Raw genomic sequence first — 25,621 nt, 5'->3', positions numbered from 1 at the left:
CAGAAGAAGATTAGATGTAGCCCGACAGGAGTTCGAAGTTGCACTAGGGCAAGGTAAAGAATTACGCAGCGTAACTTTCTGCACAAAATTCTGCCATGGCACACGACTTCTAAACAGTGCAACTCCTCTGTTAAACCAGAACTCAGCTTCACTTCTGCAATGTAGCAATTATAGGTACGGTGTTACAATTAACCACTTTCTTGAAAATTTCATTTCCTTTTTTCTTTGCTTTACTAGAAAAAATAAAAAAAATGCAAATAAAATTCCCGATGACGGTACCTATCAACACACTAGATACTATGTTTCATTCACTGCCTATGTTTTGCCTGAAACTCCAAGTTGTAGAACAGTTACAAAATTAACCTGAACTCACAGGTCAGATTTGATGAGAGTAGTACATGGGTCAATTTGGGGGGCAGTTGAGATTTATTTATCACTGAGCGTAAAGAGGAAAAGGAGCAATCAGGTCATTTGGCTCATCCCTTTCTCAATGCAGTACTATCCCCAACAGCTCATCTGGGAGCAGGTTAGACAGGATTAACTAGTTAAGTTATTAATTGCAGCAATATTGAAAAATTGACAGAGTATTAAACAATGCTTGATAAGCTCTATAACTAGCTGAACACTATTCAAAGCATATAATATCACCTGTGAAATTAGTAGAATGTGTTCAACTTCCTCTCTATTAGGCCACTGATAGCACACCTTCTATTACTTTATCCAGTCCAGTGTTAACAAAGAAACAGGCTTCCGTAATGGTGTCTTGGAAGAGTATCATATGAGCTTTTCTCATTATTTGGACTAAAATTTAATTCTCAGTTTAATCCCGTTTTTATCATTAGAACCTACAGCCCACCATCATTCTGCCCTTGTTATCCTCACTACTGACACCTTTTCAATTTGCAGAGACTTAGTCCTGTCCTCAAAGAAGCATGATAAAGCAGCACAGGGTACTGTTTATAATAAAACACACCCTCTGCTGCTCTACCATAAACCAAATCCTAATTACTCGTGTTCTCACATAGTATTTTTCCTATGAAGACTCTCAGACAGAACATCATTTATGGTACAAATACGTAAGAGATTACATACAGACTATGCAACCAGAACTGAGCAAGCCCTACTGCCTGTGACTTGCTATGTGACTGAACAAAGCAGCTTATCAGGTCTGTTCCTCGGTGTATTTTTAAAGAAGAGCCAATGATTTATACCCACCTTTGTAAAATACTTTGAGAACTAGGATAAAATGCACTCTGTGGATGTTGCTATTGTTCTCAAATATGGCCTTGCATCCCTTTTACCTTTCGTCTCAGCTGGATGAGCCACAGCTAGAGCTGAACTAGCATCAGCTATAAAATCACAGCTTTACACACACCCCTGCTTGGCAAAGACAGGAAAAGATCAGTCCAGAGGACTGAGGACAACAGAAGAATACAAAGAGATGAAGCACTGTGAGCTTCCTATGTTACACAGACAAGTGAGTATGGATATAATACATGAAAATATTAGAGATTACACGAACAGCTGGAATTTGAGAAAACATTTACAATTGGATTTAGTGGGAGCAGAATGAGGCCTGTTTATTCCTTGTATCACAGAACTACAACAGAAATTATTTTAGGTCTTCATGAAAGGTGTGATACTAGCGACATTGATTCACGTGCCTGAATATCTTTTCACCTGGCAAATAAAGCCAATAGATAACGGGTTTTAATTTTACTATTTATAGAAACCAAATTAGTTTTATTTGTGGAAGGTGACAGACACTAGTTAGCTGCCAAATTTGCAAAGCAGAAGAGAGGAACCCGTTGTAGATCAAGCATCACCTGTCTCTGAACAGAGATGACACTGGCCCTTTCATGGCAAACCCACCCACCTTAAACTATGCCTCCCAGCGCTGTTATCACTGAGTTACCAGGTTAGTCAGACGAGCCAAGCTTTAGTGTTTCAAAAATATATGTAAATAAAAATCAAACCTTGTTTATCTAATGGCTGGCATCCAATGAATATAACACAGTCCTGATAATAAATAGTGACATGAAACACTGCACTTTAGTGTCATTATATTGGAAGAAGAATGCATGTTCCACAGTAGAATTTAAAAAAGTCATACCTGCAGACCCCATGAGTCTTTCAAATATAGTTGTATATTGTTTTAAAAAATAGCTTTTTTTTTTTTTTTGAAATGCAGTCTATTTTAATGTTTTTACACAACCTAAGCTTATAGTGATGTGGCACAGAGGTGTTTCAATACTAAGTCATAAAGAGAAAATTAAGACCTCAAAGCCAGGGAGCTTAAAGGGCACTATGGACTAAAAATTTCTATATTCCATCTTACATGTTAGCAAACGGGTACTGAATTCCTTATCACACAATCCGAGTCTCAGAGAGCAAAGTGTGAATGGTGATACAGTTGTGTGACACAAGTACAACGAGCTAGGCTAACATGTGTTATAAAACTGCATGGTATCAAGATGCATCTCCAAACACAGGAAACACTGAGCTTTAATGCACTTAAATGTTAACAGAACTAGTGAATTATTCCTCCCCAGATTTGGAGGGACTACAGAAAAGTCCTAAATCTGGGAGAAATCCACATCAGGATAGGAGATTGTTCTGCTGTGCTGCATATTCCTTAAAGAAGAAGAGAACATTTTTACTGGCATGGGCATATTACTGATGTGACTTAATGCAGAAGAAATTTTAAAAACAATCCCCAGTGGAGAGTTTAATTTTGTAGTTGTACAGAAATACAAATGTTGAACTACCCACCAAGTGTAAAACTCCCACTTACTTCCACATCTGTGAATTCAAGTGTTTTTCTACCATGGAGTTTAGTGCGAATCGAAAATGGTCCCATCTTCTGTCAAAGACGTAGTACCCTCTTCCCATTAAGCGACTACCATATGAACAAAACTGCAAGAAAAGATATTTCAACGTTGTTCATAGAAAAGTATTTCTACATTATGAAAGAATGATCATTTTTACATCAAGTAATAACTTTGTAATTTATATCACGAATACCTTTAAAAAGGTATTTCTCACTATCTGCAGCATAAATATTATTTAGCATGATGTATGAAATTTGCGCCTAATTTTTCAGCTTAGTGTAAAGTATACTTCATACTCCACTAACAATTTAGTTTACTATCAGGTAAAGAACAGAGGAAGAATATAAATGCTAAGGTACTGCTAAGGAAGTAATTCTGGCCAGTAGTACAGGTGGTCTGACACTGGAAAGTTCTCCTTTGCTCCAAGGACCACAGACAATCCTATAGTTACCCCAGTGTTAATTTTATTCTGCATATCATGTGGAAAACATATAAATGAAGTCTTTGCTAATTTTATTCCTTGGCTAGATCTTTATGAGAACCAACTGCTCACAAGTTCAAGAGTTCTCCCCCTGTTTCTTAGTTTCTACAATGTAAACAAATTCCCACTGCAAATCTAATGACACAAGGTTGCACTTTACTACTTACAATAAAATTTGCCACTAGCATGGGAGAAAGACAAAAACAGCTGCCGGAGAACATTCTTCAGCCCCTGCCAGAGCTGATGGGGTATGCTGTGCTCTACTTTCCATTTTTAGACGAATGAAGCGATAGCTTCAATGTCCACGTACACTCTCACATAAATGATATTTAATTACTGCTTCATAGCAGACTACAAAGATCAACGAGCACTGTAATAGCACCTTGCTGCCACATGATTTTCAGAGCTATAACCAATTGCAAGGGAGTTTCGTAAGAACTATGACAACAAATCATCTGTTCAAGTCACATTTAAAACACTGCAGCTTTTCTCTACAGCTTAGCAGAACTATACCTGATTTACAAACTATTGAGAAGAATATCTAAACCCAGAACTTACTTTCTCCTGCTTGTCCTGCAACCTACCAATGTTTGTCATATGCAACAAGCAGTCTTCTCTTCCTACCTTATCCCATTCATAAAGAGAACAAATGTGTTTGTTCTCTTTAGAATGCAGGCATCGCAATATAATTCCCTCATTCCTTACATTTTTACTGAAGTACATCTTTTTCTCCCCTCTTTAATGACTTAAGAATAACAGCAAGGCATGCCAGGGAGAGACACATACCCCAAGAGGTCTGGGATGGTGTCCAGAAAAATGACAGTCTAATTTCTCAGATTCTTCAGCTCCATCTGCTTCTCCTTCATCACTGGACAATCTACTGGTTAGATCTCCTCCCATGGAAGGCAGTGGCAGTTCTGGTACGTACCCACTGTGGTTTGAAGAACTGTTGCTGTTTATACTATTTGCAGATGATGGTCTAGAAGGAGAACAGACATTTACATCATCAGTGTTCGACAGCTCCAGAAACCCACCTGCCAGAGAAACGCTTCCAAGTAAATTACACCTGGAATGACCATGTAAAGGACAGTAAAAGATAAAGAATACCTGACACTTGGCCTTGTCAGAAATATATTGGGGTTATCACCAGGTTACCACTAACAGAAGCACCTGTGTGTTGCCTGAAATTTTAAATTTGCCGTGAAGTTGAGTTTAAGATCTTGAGGGAGGCAAAGTGTATTAAATATGCAAACAAAACCAGATGTGTGAAATCTTCTTACACAACACCGTAACTCTGCTACTTGATTAATCCCAAGTGTCCAGTTATGCTGAAATTAGCACACTAAATATAAACACGGGCGTTTAGCTTACTCCCTGCACAGCTAGTTTAGTAAGTGCAGTAAGTAGGAGGACCTCTTACATCATGGAGGATTTCTTTACCTCTGCCTAAAACCCAGGAAAACAAAGTGGGAAAGCGTGTACACCACAGGGCACAACATCTTCCCCTTCAAATTAACTTGGAAACAAACCAGATTTGAAGGTAGGTAGGTAGGGTGTGTGCCTGTGTGTGTAAAGGACTGGCAAATACAGTTTATACAACCAAGTGTGTATCTACATATATATATTTATATATACATGTGGAACTCTGAGGTTGGAAGAGACGTACACACTGAGCAAAATCAGCAGAACAGCAAGCTATCCAGCCAGCCTTCTTCAACCTAGTGAATTTATGCTATCAGCCACTAGACCCGCAGACAGGCGCTCTCTTCTGAACAGAGCAGGGGCTGCTTGACAACATCCATCAGCTAGAAACTGCTGCTGCAGTCACTGTTGCATTCATTGGAATTCATTGTGCGAGTGCTCTTTAGCCTTCGGGAAAAGCTGGCCAGGTCAAGCCAAGTCACTTTCAGTGAAACCAGACAACTTTGCCTCCGCAGAGCAGGCAGCACTCACATAACCCTTGCCAGCACCAGAGCAGCAGGCTTGCTGACTCCCAGCAGAGAGGTAGCAAGGCTTTTCCCTGGCACAGCTGCTTGCAAAAACAGAAAAGATGACACAACAGAGCAGCTGTAGCAGAAACAGAAGTATAAATTGTACAAACACAATGCATGACTGCTAGAATCCTTCTCCTCGTGTACCACTACCTTTCTTTGCAGTTTCTTCAGCTGACTCTCACTGAATCACATCCCAGTTTTGTTTCCGGAACACCTACCAAAAAACTGTCTGCCTGTCCCTCTGCACTCCTCTACATGTGAGGATGGCGTAGGTCACTCTTTTAACAGAGATTATGCTGAGTTCTCACCAGTTTACCTAAGTGTATTCTTTCATTCACTCCAAGCCCTGTCAGACCCACCTCTGTTGTTGTACAAACAAAATTGCATTATGACATGATGAACATAGAGAAAACATAGGAAATGTCTGTTTTTAAAACTCGAGATAGCAAGTACAACTAAAAATCACTTGGAAATACGGACTTTGTACAAAAGCCCCAAAATGGGCACCCAATCCTGACCAAGGCTTTTGCAAAGAACTGAAATATGAAACAAACAAAATATGAAATATGAAACAAAACCAAGGATCTTAGCTCCATCTATCCCAGTCCAAACGAGTGTAAAAAAAAAAACAAAAAACACACTCCAAAAACCAGCAGCCAACCAAAGCACATGGGAAAGTTTGCCAGAGGGTAAGGAGAATTCAGTAGCTCCAATACCTCGTGGCAGTTTTTCTAAAGGGACATTTTTGGAAGTTCACACTGTCTTTCCGAAGCCTGTCCTTGTCCTTTAAACGAAAAAATCTTTGAAATGAGGAAAGATGTGCTACAGGCAGTTTCAAATCTCAAGTTATAAGAATTAGCTGCTTACACCGTCATATACATGAAATCATACCTTTCTTTGAAGGACATTCTATTGATGTAATCGGTGAATTATTTGCAGAGAAAATTTCTATGTAAACATGCTGAAGTTTGCCACCAGTACTCCAATATATATAATCATAGGATCATACAATATCCCGAGTTGGAAGGGACCCATAAGGATCATCTAGTCCAACTCCTGGCACCATGCAGGTTTACCCAAACTTAAAATAAATTAACGTAAATATATTTTTATTTCCAAATGTGTCAGAAACGGTCTTGATCATTACTGGCCATCTTATACAAAAAATGCTGCTAGTCCAAGGTTCAGAGCAGCGGATGGACACCGCTCCTTACGCCATGCCCAACCAGACAACAGGCTACTGTGGACAAATTCAGGTTAATACAAGTATACTCTATTTTTTTACTGCTAAGAGAAATTCTTATAATTAATGTATGTTTTATCATGCAATAGCCCAAACACCGAATATTTATAACATAGCCTGTATAAAAGACTAGTACATTTCTAACAGCAACTTCAGAATGCAACACTTCACGCTGGAGAACTGCTTACCTCGGAAGTACAGAATTTGGTGGTCTAGATTTTGCAGGAGATGTTACTTTAGATTCTTGCCCAGAGTTCACTGAGGATCCTGACAGAGAGTCTTGTGCTGGTGTGGGCTGGCTCTGATAGCTTTCCCTTGCAGACGGTGGATGCTCTTTGTCTTTTGCGACTTCTTTTTCCCTGGATCGAGCTTTGTGTTCAGCTAGAAGGATGTCAAACTGTTTTTTACGGCCTGGAACTGCTCGTCGATGATTAAGTGAATGAGTCTAAAAATAGGGTGGTTAAAAAGCATTTGTGTGTGCATGACATTGTTTATGAGTCCTCTATACTTCCGATACACCACAACTCTCTACAAGATAAAAATCTACTTCAAACAACTTTAGCCACAGTTATGGAAATAAAGCTGTTATTCCACATTATCTTTGATAAATTATGAAGCAATTCTTAAGAAATGCCACATCGAGGCTAAAACTACTTCTGCAACAATCTTCATAATAGACTCTATTGACTTCCCCTTTCCAGCACAGAAAGCATAATTCCAATAATTGTAAAATATTAAGAAGTAACGTCACCGCAGCTCTTAACTTACAATGAAAAACTGATTTCATTGGATTGAAAAATGGGAATACATTTTTAAGCAAATGTAATTGATTGTCTCTACCCACAGGCAGCACATACACATACAAACGTTCATTATCAACATCTTACTTTGTTGCTTCTTTTTAACATGAGGCTTATTATTACCAGAAGTCAGCCTCCGTGTAATTTATCATATGAAAATCACGTTATATTTTCACTAAAAAGTGACTATACTTCAACATTTTTGCATATGTGAGCTAAAAAGAGAGTATTTAAAATAACTCTAGAGCTCCTACATGAAACATTAATGCTTTTTTTATAACGAGATGACAAGGAAAGAAAAACAAACATCTTTCTAGAAACATCAGTGGAATAATGCAGATGCTCTGATTCAAAGAAACAGAATTACTCAAAAGAATTACCTGAAAACAGCGTCTGAATACCATACCCATTGTCTGTAAGACAGGAGCAGGTATGACCTCTCAAACTACTGTGGTAGGATTTAAACTATAACAAAGCATCTGATATTTTATCTTCTAAGAAAAATACCTTGCAGGTGAGCGATCTTGTGCAAGGTTTCTTTGTTTCAGGATCCAGTACTCCACAGTGTTTATTTGGGTCAAATTCTCTTTCTGTTTGATGAGGGTGGAGGAAAAAAGGAGAAAAAAGCAGATTATTTCAGGAATTTTAACCGGAGCAACCATATTTGCAGGATTTCAATCACAGACTTCACAGGAGTAAGTCTGCTTACAAAGCTGTACTCAACACAGTGGTCTAAACGCGGGACCAAGCCAAAAAGTGGTGAGTTCAGTTCCCTCTCTAACACTGGCTGCCTGTGAGGCCTCGAAATGCAGCACTTGCAAATCTAGCCTTTGAGATCGACTCCGACACACACAGACTAAATACTGTAAGTGCTTTACACATTACTTTGACTTACTCAGAAACCCTGAAAAACAACCAGCGGTGCCTAAAATGTAAACACGAGATTACTGGTGACATTTTAAAAACAAAATTTATCTAAATCTGTCTCATTTTCAGGAAGTGTTAAAAAAAAAAAAAAAAAGCGCATGTTAGTTCTTATTTCCCTAAGTCAATGGCAGCAAGGAGCTTAAAGTTTGCAGCGATTATGAAAAAAAGTCTCATTTGAGTTCTACTGATGATTAACATTAGGCGTGCATTTAATATTTAATGTGCTATATTTGCATATTTCATTGTCATTAATATTTTAGTATTTATATACCACAGATAGAGTCACCTCCTTTAAGTTATATTAATATAGTTTTATGTTTTGCACTATAGAGCTGTAACAAATCTACAGACATAGAATTTTTATTTGATGCCACCTTAAACCTCCCGTTATCTTTATATTCCTAGACACAGTGTGTTTTAATTGGCAGAATGGTTTGCTTTTGTTTGATACTGGGATATAAACTATTTGTCAAAATCATTTTTAAATCTACAGCTGTGTTATATTCAGATAAAAATAATTATCCTATGCTTAAATGCAACAATTAATCCGAGTACTTAAATGTTCCTTATAAATAAACAAACAGAATCAGAGCTAAGATGAAGACAGCAATTCCCAGCTATGCTATAATGCTAGGACACCATACAGCAAGTGGAACAGCTGGAAGAAGAAATTTGAGGCCAAGTAGCCTACAGAAGGTAATTCTTGTCTTCCGACAGCAAAATTACTAGCAGTTATATGTATTCTAATATATATGGACTTACAAATGATAAAGCAAACATCAAATAAAAGGTTATGTTATTGGCCTACTAGCAGAAAGATACCAAAAACTGAGCTTGAAAAATATAGCTAATGCTATTTTTTTGGTGAAACCTAAAAAAATGGTCTGAAATCTGTCACACGCAGTTGTAGTTTCTGTGGCTTCTACAGGTCAACAGGAAGAGTAAAGTGGTCTGTGTACAACTAAGTATGATAAACATTTTTCCTATTTAATGGATGAAAATGCATGTTCAGGTTGAAGGAGTTAATTACTCCTGGTTTTCAAGTGTATGAGTTCTTATCTGAATCACCTGCCAAAACCCCAGAAAACACACAAAAACCCTAAACAAACTATATGGATTTATAAACGTGCCTTCTAATGAAAAATCAGTCCTGAAGGCAGTGGCAGGGCTGTGCAATGTATTCTGGAAGACACAAAATTGGGCTGTGTTGGACCAACGTGGAAACATACTGCAAAAATCAAGAATTTTGGGAACAGCCAGACTGCAATTTGTGTCCTGGCCAAGCAAGACTTTGGAGATTGATTGTAGGAAAGAGAGATTTCAGAAAACCATACAGAGGTAAAAGCTAAGCGTGTAATGGACTACAAGCACAAGAAGTGGAAGCCTCTGCCACCTACTGATCAGCAAAATAACGTGCTTGCTCTGAGGAACACCAAGTATTAAACAAACAGGAAACCACTTCTCCTGAGTGAAGCTTATGTGGCTGCTCCCGAGGAGTCATGAACAAGAAACGTAGCTACAAATACGCCTGGCTTGGGCAACACTTTAAATGAAGATTTTCACCTTCTTGTCAGTGATTAAATACAGCTTCTGTCTACTTTTGTATTAGGAATTGTGTAGATTCCTGTGCACATGCCCAGCTTGAGAAAGCTGTTTCTCCAGAATGGGTTTCACTTCCTTTTGGTGGCCAGAGCAAGGAGCATTGTAGCTTCACATACAGAAGGAAGGTCACACTCCTGTTTGAAACAGCACAGATATTCTTAAATAAAGCTTAAACCGGGCATCTGTGTTTTTTAGTTTTACCCCAAAGAGAACAAGAACTAAGGAAAATTTAAATACGTGGGGTTGTTTTTTCCCAGTTTGCTACCAGGGAACACTGATCCACTTGTGCTGGGCAGCTACAGACTGTCTTTTGTGGGTCCACGAGCTGACTCCCCTCGCTCACCGACAGTGCTCCTGAAAAGAGGGCAGGTTCATTCATCACCCAAACAACCACCAGCTCTCAGCAAAGTAAAAAACAACAACAACAACAACAACAACAACAACAACAACAAAAAAACAAAACACAAAACAAAAAAAACACCAACCAAGCAAAAATAAACCTTCAGCCACAGGAAGGGAAATGGTATGAGAGAAAGTGGAGGTTGCTAAAAAGGAAGGAAAACAGATGTAAACCAGACCTATAAAGAGTCTTCAAAAATTAACAGCTGCACCCCTGCATGGCAGAGGACAGGGAAACCTAAATCCCCAGGCAGCTTCTCCTTTTAGTGTGAAAAGAATATAATTTATGGTCTAACTAAAACGATCATCTTCTTGACCCTCCAAGCTCTTTTTCTCAGGCTTTATGCCCTTCAGTGTAGCAGGATCCATCAGAGTGACACACAATCTACAGACAATTAATTTACAGGGCTCACAGAACTTTTGTTCTTTGCATCATCACTGATTTATTGCCTTGCTGCACGAACACATGGGACAGCACAAGCAAGATTTAATGGATTTAAAATCTGATAATGATAAAGAAACTTTACTGCAAGTATCGGTTTTGCGCATTTGTTAGCCATCTAAAAGTAAACCAATGCCTGTCAGAGTGCTCAGATAGTCCTGCGCAGAGCCCCAGCCTACTTGGAAATTTCCACCACTGAAACTTTCCCTATCCTGGAAGAAATCATGAGTGATAGCTTAGAGACAGAATAATGATGGAGTCACCTCCACACACGACATGGAAGCTAAAGGAATGATACAAAAATGATTCTCCTTTATGAGCATATTTCAGCAAGCACTTGTACAAAGAAGGAGCAAGTATCTCCTACAGCGCTGCAGAGGTACATGGTGACATGAAGAAAATAAGTATCAATTTCAACTACCCAAGTAAGAATCGATCTGAATCGATCGGCTAAATTAAGCCCATAGAGCATTAAATGAAATAATGGTTTAAAACAAGCAACAAATTGGATCTTAGCAAGTAAAGAGTAAGTTATAAAAGCCGAACCAGCCACTTTTGCCTTTTTTTTTTAATGCTATCATGAACAACTGCTCCATTTTCTTACTTGCCACCTTTAACTAGTTAAGAAAGCAATCAGTGTGCTGAATCCTTGAAGGCGATGGCATTCTTCCATACCACACACAGCCCTAGCAAACACCTCTCACTGGTCTGGAATCAAGCCACGGATGCAGTACCAAAGAGCTAACTGCCAACTTGGAGAAAATGGAAAAAATAAAACTGATATTCTGTCAAAAATAGGACACACTCATTAACTGGAAATGAAAGCATTTTTCTTGTACACTTCCACTTGATTCAGAGCTTGTGCACATTTGGAAATTGTATGAACCAACTCTGCAAGCAGACGATCTAATGCGGATCGTGCTGCCATTAGCAGAATTAGCCTTTCAGTACACACAGGGAGTTGCTGCCCAAATCACAAAGCACTGCCAGCAGATGAATAGACCCTGCACAGCTTCTAAAGCAGTCAAATTGAATCAGTTGCTTTTGCTTTAAACGGTATATCCCTCAAAACACTTTATTTCCCCCCTTTTATTCGAAACAAAAATATGTTTTTGGCTTTAGAGGACAAATTACTTACACGCTGCCCAACAGCTGGCATGGGTTGCCTCTGGGGAGCTCTGTGGAAAAAAAAATCTTCCTCCAGCAGATGGCAACCTCCCGACCTGCCCCCCTGTGCTGTTCTGTGCTTGACTGGTAAATCTGCACAGGGATCTCCTCAGTGCCATACTGCCTAAGGCCAGCCAGAGCATTTCCATTTGAGATGCCAGTCCCTCAGCCTCACTGCCCTCTCTGCCTCAAAAAGATCAAGATCCCTGCGCTACCATCTTCTTACTTCACCCACACGTGAATCGCAGAGGTAGAAGTGGAGGAGGAAAATTATGACATTTAGGATTCCCCCAGCATTCCCCGTACATTCCTGGAATTTTCCAGTGTTCACTATCAAGAAAAATGACTGTTAAATAAAGTTATGACCTGGCGGATAATGCAATGTCCTCAGCTGCTCAACGTGGTCATGACCATAGTATAGTCACTCAACCCAGGCATATTATCTTTTGCTGTAGACAAACTGGTATTATATAATCGATGGAAGAAGCTTTCTACCTTTCTGTTTTAATGAGTTTTCTTCCTTAAAATTTTACATTTGACTTGTTGGCCAATTGAAAAAATAGACTAAGACACTCCACATTTAAGCTAAATGGAACATGCATTTTGAAAATAGTTTACACGTGCTAGGAGTTTGAAAGCTTTCTTTTTCATATATGTAAACAAGCATCTTACAGCAGAAAAATCAAAACAAAAACAGGCTACAGCAGTTTATTAGTACCTTATGTCTGAGCCACAGAAAGATAAATGAAGAAAGATGGACTACATCAAAAAGCAAACCACGACGCTACTCACCTGAAAGTCTTTTGTAAGGCTTGTTACTGCTTTTAGTGCCATTTTGGTGTTTCTTGTCTATTGAAGGAGCTATAATTCCTTTGCCGTTCAGAATCTTTTCTGGTGACGGCGGCACTGATTTAGACGTCAAACCAGATTTGACCAAGGTTGGAGCAGGTATGGTGGATGAAGAGGCTGAGGAGGAGGTGATGGTGGTAGTGGTTGCAGAATTCATTTTAACGTTGGCACCATCTGCCTTCACTAGATTAGGAATTTTCTCTAGACTGACTACTGGAACAGGAACACTGCAAAACCAAGAAAAATCTTCAAGTTGCGTTTTCTGTATCACAGATTCACAGTTCATTAACTCCCTTCCACAGATAAAAAGATTTTGTTGCAAGTAAAACATCTTCAGACCAAAATGGAAAACTTACTACAGTTATTGGCTACTTTTGTTCAATCAAATCTTTACAAAACCAGCCATCTGTAGAGCCTGGTAATGTAAAGAATTATGCAAATAAAGCTTTTCATTTTTAAATATACATTTCCTTACTATTCATAAACAAAATGATTCCTCGGTGCCTAGCAAAACACGTCCCCTTACATCCATGGTCTCATGCCATTAACACCAACATGTATCGGGTGTGTGTATGCCATGCTAAACTCACCATGACACAGAAGGAGTGTGCTAACAATATTTGCAGTTTAAACAAACACAAAAATAATTCATTTGCTCGAAAGTGTGTAAATGACATATAAATTCTGGGAACAAGGAGAAAAGACATTTTGAGTATAGCAGTCTTAACAGCGATCCCTTTAAAAGTATCACCATGCTTGATGAATTGAGCACTGTTTTTAATAAAATCTTGTGAATGTATGAATGGAAATCCCCACTATAATTATTACCTTGGTTGCCCCTTTTCAGAATAAGCTCTGCAGTAACTAACTTCACCTAATTTAACTACTGCAACAGCATTATTTGTGATGCTAACAGAAGTTACATTCTGAATTTGGTAGCAAAAAAGATTAACGCGAGTCATTTTTAAATCCAAAATTATAACAATATTTCTGAGTCATATCTGCATGAGGAAATATTCAACAATAGTCGCTGCTTTCAATCTTCCAAGCAACCCCCAAACTGGATGTGTTAGCCTACCAATTAAAATTCTAATTACCCCTCCTTACTGAAACAAACCCAGAAAGAAAACATTAATTTAAAAATACATATTTAATTTAAAAGCCTAAATGCTCAGAGCTTTAAGCCACGGTTTCTCTAGAGGCTACAAGTGGAGTTTCTTGCCAAAGTACACACTGCCGTCAGTGCCCCAAGACAGGCAGCAGTTGCCTGTCTGTACCTCACTGAACCCTTTGGGGTTTCTTGCCATTCATAAATTCCACATAATTCCAGTCTTTTGTGTCTGAAAAACGTCACCTTGCTATGTGAGGAATGGTTAGCAGGTAGGAAGTTGCTACGATCAGAAAAAGATGGCTTTGGCAGGACATCCTCCATGGGATGCCCTACAGAAGCACTAGAAGCAGGGGCCAAAATCACTCAAGTCCTGACCTTCATGGGATCCTACAAAACCTGTTTCCTGTTGGCTGCTGAAGATGCTAATCAGGAAGTGCAGTGTATGTGGCTGGAGTGGACTCTCCTAGAGCGTAAAGTTGTTTAGTTTTAGTCTAAGGATATTTTAATAAAGAAAAATGTATCAACAATGACAAACAACAGGTATATAAAATAAAAATTAAGCTGCAGGCACCAAGACACGTCCTGCAGCTGGAATTAACTTACATAAAACTTCCTTATCCTGTGGTATCATAAACATGCAAGTCAGGTGGTCAGAATACAGAACCAACTACAGTGAGATGCACAGTGTTGGCCAGTATGGAAAACAACTCAACTTACTCATAAAACCAGAATTGCTTAAGTACTTCAATAAAAAAGCAATCATGAAGCTATGATAAGAGGACTTGATCCTCTGGTAACTTTTTTAACCTGCTCTGAATTTACTAAGTTAAATGACAGATATAAATTATAACGTCTTAGGGTGAGGATTTATTTATTTTTGCTTTTAAGCTGCTGACAATTAAATTTAATAAAAATGGGAGAATTTCTTTACTCTAGATCAAGTAGTTTTACTACACAGAAACTATATATATACACATATACATGTATAATAGAGCTGAACAAATGTTCATGCCATTTATAAGGTTTGTCTTAATTCAAAGTACTGATGACACAGTGATAGAGTCCAGTATCTTCTCTGTTCTAGTAGCTAAATGTGGGTAATTTAGAAAAAGTTTATCTGCTTTGCGGTGTGCAGAACCCTAAGTCCTAGAGTACGTGTGGGTGCTCACTGTGAAAATGAACAAAACCAAAGGGAGGCTTTGGGTTTTGCTTCAGTTTTTTTCCAGACCAACAAGTCAAGCTTGAGAATAGGTGTAATTACTTGTTACGCATTTCACTGCAATGTTGATGAAAATAAAAACATTCTCGTATTTTAAGATGGCCATTCTATATGACTCCTGGTAGTCTACCATAAGTTTTTGGAGATCTTAGAAATTACAAATGATCACTTCTCTTAGTGTCAGTGGGAACTACACTCAACATTAAGGAACTCTAATTTCATGTCAGCATAACAAATAAAGATGAATTGATAGCTGAACTGCAATCTGGAAGCTGCACAGGACCAACAACCGTGATTAACTGCTAAGGACTAAAAAGCTAAATACATCAAACGCCCATATTTGTACTTGATGCTTCAAGAGAGTTCTTTGTCCAAACCATTTTTTGATTGAAAATTAAGGATTTATTCATAAAGTTCATTAGATTTTAAAAAATCTCCTTAATCTATTTACTACATATAAAAAACAATTTTCTGCACAAAGAGCCTACTCAAATTTAGTAAAGATAATGGCTGAAAGCAGACATGCAACAAACACAAGAAGAGGAAGGGCACATGGCAATCAGTGAAAATGAGAGTAGTGGGGGTACAGAAGATCGCCACAGATATGTGGAGAAAAATTTGTATTCATTAAAGACAGGTTGTTCTCCTCCTCCTTTTTACAAAGGAAACTAACAATAACAGCAGTATTTACCTAATGGTCAGTAAAATATTTATTAGCATGCAAAATAGCAAAAATGTTCAGTATTTTTTCTATACTAAGAATGAAGCAGGATAATGCACCTCGATCACAAAAAGATGGTTTTTGATTCCTTCAGTAACTGTAAAATGCTAGCTGAAAAATCAGATTTTTTTTTTTAAATAAGCAAAGCTGGACAACATGGCCATGAGTTCCAACAGAGCTGAAGAGATATCTGATGTCTGCACATTAATTTCTAACTGCATCTTGGAATATCTGGCAACTTAGGGAAGACAGCCTAGTGCTGATGTTATATTCACACCAAAAACCCACACTGGAAGGTCTTGGAAAGAATAATGGAAAAGCTAACAATAACAAACTGATAAACAATTTGTTCATATGGTTGTACTGAAAAGCAAAAGAAATCTGTTTTCACTTTCTGGTGAGGTTACCAGTTAAGCTGACAAAGATAACTGTGAAAATTCCAACTCTTGGAATGCATTATAAAATAAAAACACTTTAAAAGCACATGTTAAACAAACAAAAATCAAAAACTAGTTTTCAGAGATTCCAATGAGGGTGTTGCTAGTGGGACTTCTTAGCCATCATAACCCAGTCTGACACGATTGAAAACTTCACTGGCATTTAGAAACAAACACTGGATTCCTGTCGGTGACATTTGCTGATGGAATTAGGATTGAGGGAAACCGTGACAGACAAAAGAAGTTATAAAAATTAGCATGGGATGTTTGGTGAAATGCATTCATTCAAAAAATAGAATCAAATGTAAAGTTATACATGAAGAAAGGAGCTATTCAGTGTACAGTAAAATATGGGGAGAAAACATACTGGAAATACAGACAAAAATATTTAGTGGTCAGTGGATAAACAATATGAGCTTTTACTGTATTGTGCTGACATTAAAAGAAAAGGATATAGCAAACAAGATTTAGGAGCAGATTTACTTTTCTCATCTCCTCAGTTATATTGGTACGTCTCCCAGTTTTGCTGACCAGTGTTCAATACTGATGTTGATGAATTAGAAAGGAACCAGAGAAGCCTATGAATATATCTGAGGGCTACAGAAAGTGCTTTATCATCACAGGCTTCAAAACCTCATTCTCTTTTTTAGATAAGGTAACTGATTTCCCTGTTTTCTCATGTTCTTAAATAGACAGTAAATAGTAACTCCTTCAGTGGAGCCTGTGACAAACTCCTGAAACAAGACTGTATTTCCCTCCTCAGTAACTTGTGATAATTTCTTTCAGTTCCAAGTCATTACTTGTCAAGTCATTCCCAAGCAAGAAAAATAGTTATAGTATGTCACAATACTGGCACTCCTATCTCCTTATTACCTACACTTCCCTTTCTTCAGGCTTTATTAAATAATTTTCCCTTGCTATCATGTAATTTTGCTGTGTTTTTTTTTTGGTCATTCATAGCCATATTAATTCTAAAGTCTTAGCTACCTGTTCAACTCTTTTTTTTTTTTAATTTGTTTTTATAGGAAATAAAATTCAGAAACATTTACAAATGTAAAACACTTCCATTTTTTATTTCTGGGATTGCCTCTAGGTGTAAGAAAGTATTTTTGATGCAGTGATTAGAATATATGGCTCAAGTTAACTCTTTTGAATTTTGTTCACAATTCCATGTTGCATTAGAATTTCTTGACAAGCTTCACTTCCTCATCTTTTCTGTGTACAAAGGCGTTTCTTAAACACAAAGAAATAAAGACTAAAAGATGGTTAAAAGATTCCTGTAAGTGACATTACAAACCGTAAGTGGTTACACACAGGTATACCTTTGTCATCTTACTACAAAAAGACCATAAATTCCCTACATGTCGATGAAAACTACAAAATTTCTGTTTCATTTCCTTTATTTTCAGAATTTCTGGCAGGCAGCAGCTAATCCTCACGGAGGGAGGTCAAGGAGACTTGCTTCAGCTGGGATCGCAGGGCTAGCTGGCTTTAACACTTCACCGTGGTCTTACACTGCCTCAGGAGCATGGTGCAGGGAAATGAACATCCCGCAGCATCAGGGCAGTGCTGGGAAGGTGAAGTGGTGTCCTTCAGGCATCCAGGGAGGAGCCAGGAGCTCCAGGCCCCTGCAGTGGGGCCCATGGACCCCAGAGGTGCAGTTCCTCTGAGGAGAGGGGAGCAAACTGTGTCGTGAGGCGAGGAGGGATGACCAGAGACAGGATCAGCTCAAGTGGAGAGATGAGTCAACTGTCACCTCCTTGGCACCAGAACACTTTTTACAAATGGTATCTGGGCTGTTTTTATGGATCACCATCTCATGTTCATTATTATTGTTATCACTAACAATTAACTTATTTGTTGCCTTTTTCTATTTTCTACCTGTTTGCTGTGTCTCCTACAACCTCAACTGCAAGCTCCAGAAAACCCTGGTTCACGTTTATCTTGCGCACAGTGCAGTCGTGCTCCAGCAACCGCTCCGGTCTCTGCGCACTGCTGTATTAATAGCAACGATGCTAGAGAGAGACAGGAAAAAAATCAGAGCCGAGAGGTATTTCTGGATGATGTATTCACAGTAATCTCTCACATTCCAGCTACAAGAAGGCAAGGATTAAAACAGCAGAGACAAAAATGCAACAATCGCAGCTCTCTTTCACCTGAGCATTCTGATCACGCCTTCTAAAGCATTAGCTGAGGAGTCCTCTGAACCGCTGCAGCACGTCTCAGGACATGGATGTGAAGAAAACGAGCTGCTGGGTCAATGCTTAAGATGATGACTCAAGCAAATCAATAGTGAATTAACAGAAGAGCTGGGTCTACATGCAGGCAGGCATGCCAACAGAGATCTACTGGGCCATGCTGTCGCAGAGGCCATTTCTGAAACACTGCTATAAATATAGCATCTAAAAATTAAAAGAGAGACTGAAAAAAATGTGAAGGAATCAGCTAAGTGCAATAAAGGTTATTCCAGGTCTGGAAAGCACTCATTACAAGTGATACGGCTCCTGAATGAAGCTAACCTATGTATTTGTGGTGTCTCATAATTACTGCAATGTAACGGACAAAAGCACTGAATAACTGGAAGCTTCAGATGACGATAAGCTGTAACGCATGGATACATGATGAATTCTGTGCATATTTTTTGAGACAAATTTGTGTCAATTCAGTATGTCTTTCTAAAAGATAAGTGGGTGAAGTTCTATGCCTTGTACAGAATGGTGAATGGAAAATGTAATTCTTTTTTAAGATAAGATTTATATTTACAAGTAATTTCTCCTTTAAAAAAAAAAAAAAAACAGATCTGCTGAATAATTCCTAGAATTCTAAATAAAAATGACAATCCACTAATGGAACAGGAACAAACTGTTTGTTAACATCTCACTATAAACTGTGATGATTATCAGACTGATTTTATTCTCTAAGAAATCATGTAATCTACGGCACTTGACACTACACTCTGAAAGACAAGTTTACCGATGCCCAATTCGGACTGTCAGTGATCTGTTGTGTGATGATTACAGTATCTTTAACCAGTAGATGCCTCATTTTCCCCTGGTAAACAGAACCACAGTGTTATCTCCTTGCAGAGCTGCAAGAATTTGGTAATTCACAAAGTAGAACTACTGACATATTAATTGCCAAATAATTAACAAGTCAGTACAACAGTTTTAAACAACTAAATCTAACTTCTTAATCATCAGTAGATGTTTGGGATGTTCCCAATAATGGGAAAAAGGGTTGGTGAAAATGGATATTTTGTTCCCTTTCAGCTTTTACTGACAGAAAGCCATCTGTTGCCAAAACGGAGGATACTGTTTAGATTCAGTTAGCAGGCTGAAACATAGATACAGAAATTGCTGTCTTTAAAAACGGGTAACAGGTTTGTAGAATTAATACTCTGAAGACCTTTCTGAATTTCTTTTAATTAGATTTAAAATAAAAATGTTCATTCCTCTTTTTAACATTCACAATAAAAGGCCACTATTCAAGCAAGAGTGTTTTTTTTTTTTTTTAATAGTAAAGGAGGCACTTAGATGTTAACTAAAATAGCCCGTATCTCATGTGTGTGTGTGTAGTCTAAACATCCAAAATTTGTGTTTTCAGAATTATATACCGTAATTGTCCACAACATTCATCACATTTATAGAAATGGTGGGTTCTGACTTACAGGAAGATTAGATATTGACTAGGTTTATTCCAGTGCAAGGTAAATTCTATGGCTAGGCAGATGCTGCAGTCTTCGAACTCATGCCAAGGAGTGTATGTTTCAGGCAGAAAACATGAGCTACTATTTTAACATACTAGGAGTTTATGTTTTGTCTCACCGGTGAATGGTTTATTTACTGCTTTAAGGCAGTTGTGTCCAGAAATGCTACCTAAAATCATGACCCTCTTATGCTAGATACTGCATATTATATAAGTATCCTTCCCATTTGTAAGTAGATAAAGCTTGAGGAAAAGAAAAAGGAAGTCCTTTTATCTCACATTCACAGAAACGGAACTGAAGCTGAGGAAACTGAATTGTAACAGTAGCCTGTGTAGAAGCAGGAACTGAACCCAAATCTCCTGAGTCACCAACCTAGTGACCTAATCACTAAGCATCTTTTCTGTAGATAACTAAATATCAGTTTCTTAAGGGATAAAACAGTGACCCAGTTCTGCTCTCTTTTACGTCTTTGCAACTCTGCTGCTATCATCACAGTCATGGGAGGATGAACCTGTCAGTCTCAAGCCTAGATGTGTTTATCTATCACAGTACGTGATGCAAGACTCCAAAAAAAAAAAAAAAAAAAGTGATTTTTGCAGCTGGAATATTCTTCTGTCTTCTTATAAAGCAGCACACATTATCAAAAAGCAGAATGAGCTCCAATGGCAGCTGCCACTGAAGATAAATGACTATAACCAGTAAGTTTTCATGAACATGAACTAAAACAATGTTAAGAACTTTACAAAAATTATCTATTTAAAAGCATTGGTTTTAAGGGCTGATACTGTAAAGGCAGATGGACCTTGAAGATAGCAAACTGACTCAACATCTCACTTACTATATGCATCTCAGAAAGGCAGACATTTGATGGAACATCACAAGAGTAAATCAGTCCTTTTTCCTGTTCACATATATATATATACGTATATTTAAAAGACATCCCAATTTTCTCCCTTAAGAAATGTAGAGGCTTAAAAGGCAAACTTAGAAAAGATAAAAATAGACTTTTTTTTTTTGGCAATTGTGAAATGTATATATAGATACTGATTTTTTGAACGCCAACGGCTCAACTAACTGTTCTTTTGGCACTTACCATGGTTTATCCCTTGATACTTTTGAAGGAAAGACTGTGTGCTGTTTGCTACTGGAGGTAAGTAGATTGTCTTTGGGCGTTTTGAATGGCTTTGAGTTGCTGCTGACAGGGTTATGGCCGCTGATACAGGATTTCGGTTTCATCTGTACTAGGGATGTCCTGGAATTACAGGCTGGAGAAGCTGGAGAAGGGGAAGGTTTACACATTGAACCGTGTCTTCGTTCTGTAATGGAAAAATAATATACTTAACAACATTTCATAGCCTAACATTAAAAAAAAAAAAAAAAAAAAAAAAGAGGAAATTGTTCCTCTCTATTCTAGTTACAATGATTTAATCAATCCAAAGAATGATTACCAGTTCATTACTGTAGCGAATGTAATCATGCCAAAAGATAATTAAACAAAATCAACTCTGTAAAGTGCCCTGAACAATGTAAACAGAGCACAACAAATGCTAACTAGCAACACATATCTCCCAGAAAATTTCACTACGAAATCTCAAACTGTTGCTCAAGCACCAGGTACCCACCAGCACCTGTGTGAGCTACCCTGGGTGTCCCAGCTCCTTCAGATATGCAGCACCAGCCCAGATGACTCAGTGAAATACACCCTGATAGACAGGAGACTGCTTCTATCCGGGCTCATGGCAGATCCATGTGACCTGGTTACTGGGCAGTTTACCTCAGGACTGCCTTGCTCCAGTTTAATGGGAAGCTGTAAGGACAACATGAGGAAGACTGAGTGGTAGCTGAAACTGAGGGGCCTCCTGGCCGTGCTGGCCCCGCAGCAGGGCAACAGGCTTCAGGACAGGCAGCCGTCAGAGAAATTGTTTGTGTTTAGTCACTAATATTACTAATATTCCAATCTACATGTTCTACTCCTGATACTACAGCCATTTGCTTCGGAATAAAGATGTTTCCTGGGGAGAAGTGGTTTCCAGTCAGCGGCCGACCAGGCCCACACAGCGCTAGGCCATGGGCACAGCCACCAGACACAGCAATACGGCCTAAAAACTGACCCAGAGCGTCCCCAAGGCGACTCTCCCCTTCAATACACATCATTTTTCCTAGTCCAAAGCCTTCAGCACTGAAGCTGAAGAGTGCTGGGTGTTGCTCTCCGAGAGGGCTGGGGAAGCATCAGCAACCTGCTGCTCCATGGGTTTGTGGTCACATCCCAAACCCGGCGCTTGCTGCTTTGGTAGTTCAAGGATAACGAAGAAAAATTTTCCCACAGAGAATCAAAACACGACAATTTGTCAGGCATGTCCGCAAGTAAAAACTTGCCAGCAGCAGAGGGATTCATCCATGATTAATTTGCAATAGGCGAATACCTCAAGAACAAAGAGAAACGCTTAAAAAAATCTACGAGGAGTATTTCAAACTGTTTTACTACATCTCCAGTGGCTAAACAAAGGATTTTCCATCAAAGCCCAGCACTTCCAGATCTCCATACATTCACAGCTTTAACTACAAATGCTGAAATTCCCTCACGATTCTCCTGTAACCGAAGAACAAAACTTCCATAATTATTTTCAGTGCAAGAAGCTCTCCTCAACCCCGAATGGCAACCATCGTTTGTTGGTTTTCACCCGGCCACACAGCTCCGTGTACAGTCCCTGCCTCCAGAAGTCCTCAGCAGGATGTAATTAATTTACATTCATTTCACTCCACGTTTGTGTGAACAGCCATGTGAGCTACGCGTCTGTCTCTGAAGTGCAGTTCTATTCACAGATTATTCATTTAGTTAAATAATCGCTGCTGTGTTCAGGTTTACCAGCCTTCTCGGCAACTATTTAATCAGTTTAAATTAGATTAATAAAAATCTGCACTTTTACCGTTAATTACTTGAGGGCTAATGAAAAGGAACTGCTGTGTAACCAAGAAAACCAAGTGACATTGGTGAAACTTTGGAAAAAAAAACAACAACACACTCCTCAGATACAGATTCTATAAATTCTGGATCAATCACTACCCAAATCTTCACCATAGCTTCTGCTTTTCTCCAGACTGACTGCCCTCGAGTAAACCATATCTTTGATATCATCCCTAAGGATATATTTGGAAGTGAAATACACTACTCTGATATTAAAATTAATCTTCCGGAAAGACAGACATTCAAGATACTGACCATCTAAAATTATATTTAAAAGTCATCTAAGTATCACATGCCACAGCAGGTTATTTTTTTTAAGAGTCACCTTACACTGCATTTTTAAAAAAAACACCAAAGCTGAACATTTGGTGTTCTTTCCAAGACGATTTTTTCAGTTCATTAATTCCCCAGAGCCAAACACTACATTAACATTTTTTTAAACAATGTAACATAAAGTAGTAGAAGAGGCATAGCAGTAATAAGAAAATACAATAAGTGCATCCCACTATTTTAAATAAACGTTTACCTGTAAGATAGGGAAGGAAAAGCTCAGAAGATTCTATATTTTATCTCAGTGTGCCAGATTGGTGGTCAGTGTTGCGATCAGAACTGACTGCTAAATGTGGTGTTTCCTCTCATCTCCTCCAGCTCCATTCTTCCCCCAAAGCACAACTACAGAAAGCCCTCTGCGCTTCAGAGAGCCTCTGATACTTTGTGAATTAGCAGTGTTACTCAGCTTCTCTTGAAATTTCCTATATGCAAAATGGAAATTGTGACCCCTCTAAAGTCACACAGCAGGAAGAACATAAATAGCCGGGGCCGCACAACTGTTGATAGTGTCGGACACCACTACGACAGGGAAAAATCGACAAGGTTACTCATGCAAGGTAACATCGCCTTAGTGTGGGCAGCAGCACCTTACCAGGAGGGCTGCAGAGGAGTGCTGGAGGAGAAACTCCTCGAAAGGCGGCAGAAAGCAATTCTTTAAGCTGGGCAGACACTGCGGCAGGAGGTTGGGCTTGCCAAAGGTGTGAAACCTCATAGAAAATCCTGATGGTGGGGGCATAAATCATAGCTAAATATTGATAGATTTCTTCGCAAGAGCTGTTAGGATAAGGGCTATTATTGCAGGAGCTCCTGTTTCTGTGCGGTGCTTCTTTATCAAACTAAATTTCCCAGTCACATCTGTTCTTTAAAAATTTCTACTAATTTGTCTATTAATATTTTACTTATTACATTATTAATCTGCTGTTACTCGGCCTAATTAGTAAATTAATAGGTGAATAAAAGACATTTGCACATCAGATAGATATTATCAAGTCAAATATTCACGTGCTAGCACATCCAGAACATAACTAGCCATCCATGTAGAAGCTTCTACACTCATCTGCAGTTTCTACATAGATGAATTAGATCTAGCAGGGCAGATGAACTCACACACACACAGCTGTGGACGTATCTGTCCCTGTTTACTTGAACAAATGGCAGAGTCACTGGTTATACACGAACAGAAAGTAGGATGAAAGTTTTTGCCCCTAAAAATAATAAAAAAGTCCTGCAAGACAACTAGAAATCCAGTCACCGCTCCTAGAACACTGACCCAAGTTTTACACCCATTTCAGTTTCTGCAGAAGCTTACAGTGCTGTGAATGTGTTCAAGTTTAAAATATGAAAAATGCCCCCAACTCTTCCAGTTAATCTGAATACTTCCAACTACGCTTGTGCTCCTCAAAAATAACAACACACATTCTGTTTTCTTCCCAAATAGCAGTTGCTGTCAAATCCAAAGAACAGAGAGAGCACAATCAAAGTTGCAATCCTCTTTACCGCATTAATCCTTCTGCAACCTCTCAGCTGTCTCAGAGCAGCCACTGCAGCAACTGACAAGCAACATGTGACTCGTGCTGTCAAACAGTTAATGTATTAACGACAGGAATCGCAGAAGTTTAACACGCTCGCCCTGAATTCACGGCGCTTTCTGAAGAATTGATCGCAGATCGATACCGGTCGTTTCTTCTGGTTAGTGCCCAAAAGCTCAACGCTACAGACCGTCCTACCACACCTCGCCAACTCTGCATCAGTAGCATTGCGAACGATCTTAAACTTTTCCAGGAGATTCTCCATGTCCTATGGAAACATGGACGCAGTCCAACTTTCTCAGCCAAATCTGAATTGTTTGCTAGATGTGAAGTCCTTATGTTGTTGGAGACTTAACAGTCCCTGAATCTCCAGAGCTTCTCTCCCCTGCCCTTGCACTCAGTTTCAACTCCTCCTTCCTGCATCCTACAGAACGCAGTCCCCTACCTTTCCCCAAACCTTTGCTGCAGCTGCCAAAGTCCTCTAGGTCTGTCTTTGAATCTGTAATTCCACTGGATCCTCTTTGACTGGCCACCGGGGAATACTAGCAGCTGTTTTGCAGGAAACGCCACATCTCCTTCTAATCATAAGCAAAAAAGCAAAGCAATAGGAAGGCAACATGATCTCCAGATCTACAAATAGTGTGTGGGAAAAGAGGCAAAACACGTTTTGAAGTAGACTGCATTTTCTTTAATTTTTGCCTCGACTATCCCTTATGAAAGATGCAACACCCCCTTAGCTCTCAGCAAACCTTAAATACAACAACACAACATTAAATACATTGCTGGTAAATTATGCCAACCGCATATTTCTAGGTGCACTGCAGCAGTAATGCACCCAGAGAAGACCTTTTTATGATACTGAAACCAC

General features: G+C 38.8%; 1 protein-coding gene across 10 annotated transcripts in view; it reads right to left on the bottom strand.

Moving 5' to 3' along the window:
- ATXN7L1 (ataxin 7 like 1) overlaps window positions 1-25,621 on the bottom strand; it is a 115,417-nt gene that overhangs the window by 11,756 nt on the left and 78,040 nt on the right. For 8 of the 10 annotated variants that reach the window (XM_082757079.1, XM_082757080.1, XM_082757078.1 and 5 more), the window contains 6 exons: window positions 21,023-21,245; window positions 12,679-12,962; window positions 7,857-7,939; window positions 6,738-6,994; window positions 4,099-4,291; window positions 2,795-2,916 (listed from right to left, as the gene is read on the bottom strand). In XM_082757079.1, coding sequence (XP_082613205.1) covers window positions 2,795-2,916; window positions 4,099-4,291; window positions 6,738-6,994; window positions 7,857-7,939; window positions 12,679-12,962; window positions 21,023-21,245 — 1,162 coding nt within the window. Of the gene's footprint in view, window positions 1-2,794; window positions 2,917-4,098; window positions 4,292-6,737; window positions 6,995-7,856; window positions 7,940-12,678; window positions 12,963-21,022; window positions 21,246-21,551; window positions 21,571-23,420; window positions 23,441-25,621 lie in introns of those variants that run through there. The other 2 variants (XM_082757086.1, XM_082757087.1) reach the window with 2 other exon arrangements.

This window comes from Aythya marila (genome assembly GCF_965140915.1).
Source record: "Aythya marila genome assembly, chromosome: 1".
Taxonomy (NCBI): Eukaryota; Metazoa; Chordata; class Aves; order Anseriformes; family Anatidae; genus Aythya; species Aythya marila.
The sequence above is the reverse complement of the archived record's forward strand: the minus strand, read 5'-3'. Positions and strand labels throughout refer to the sequence as shown.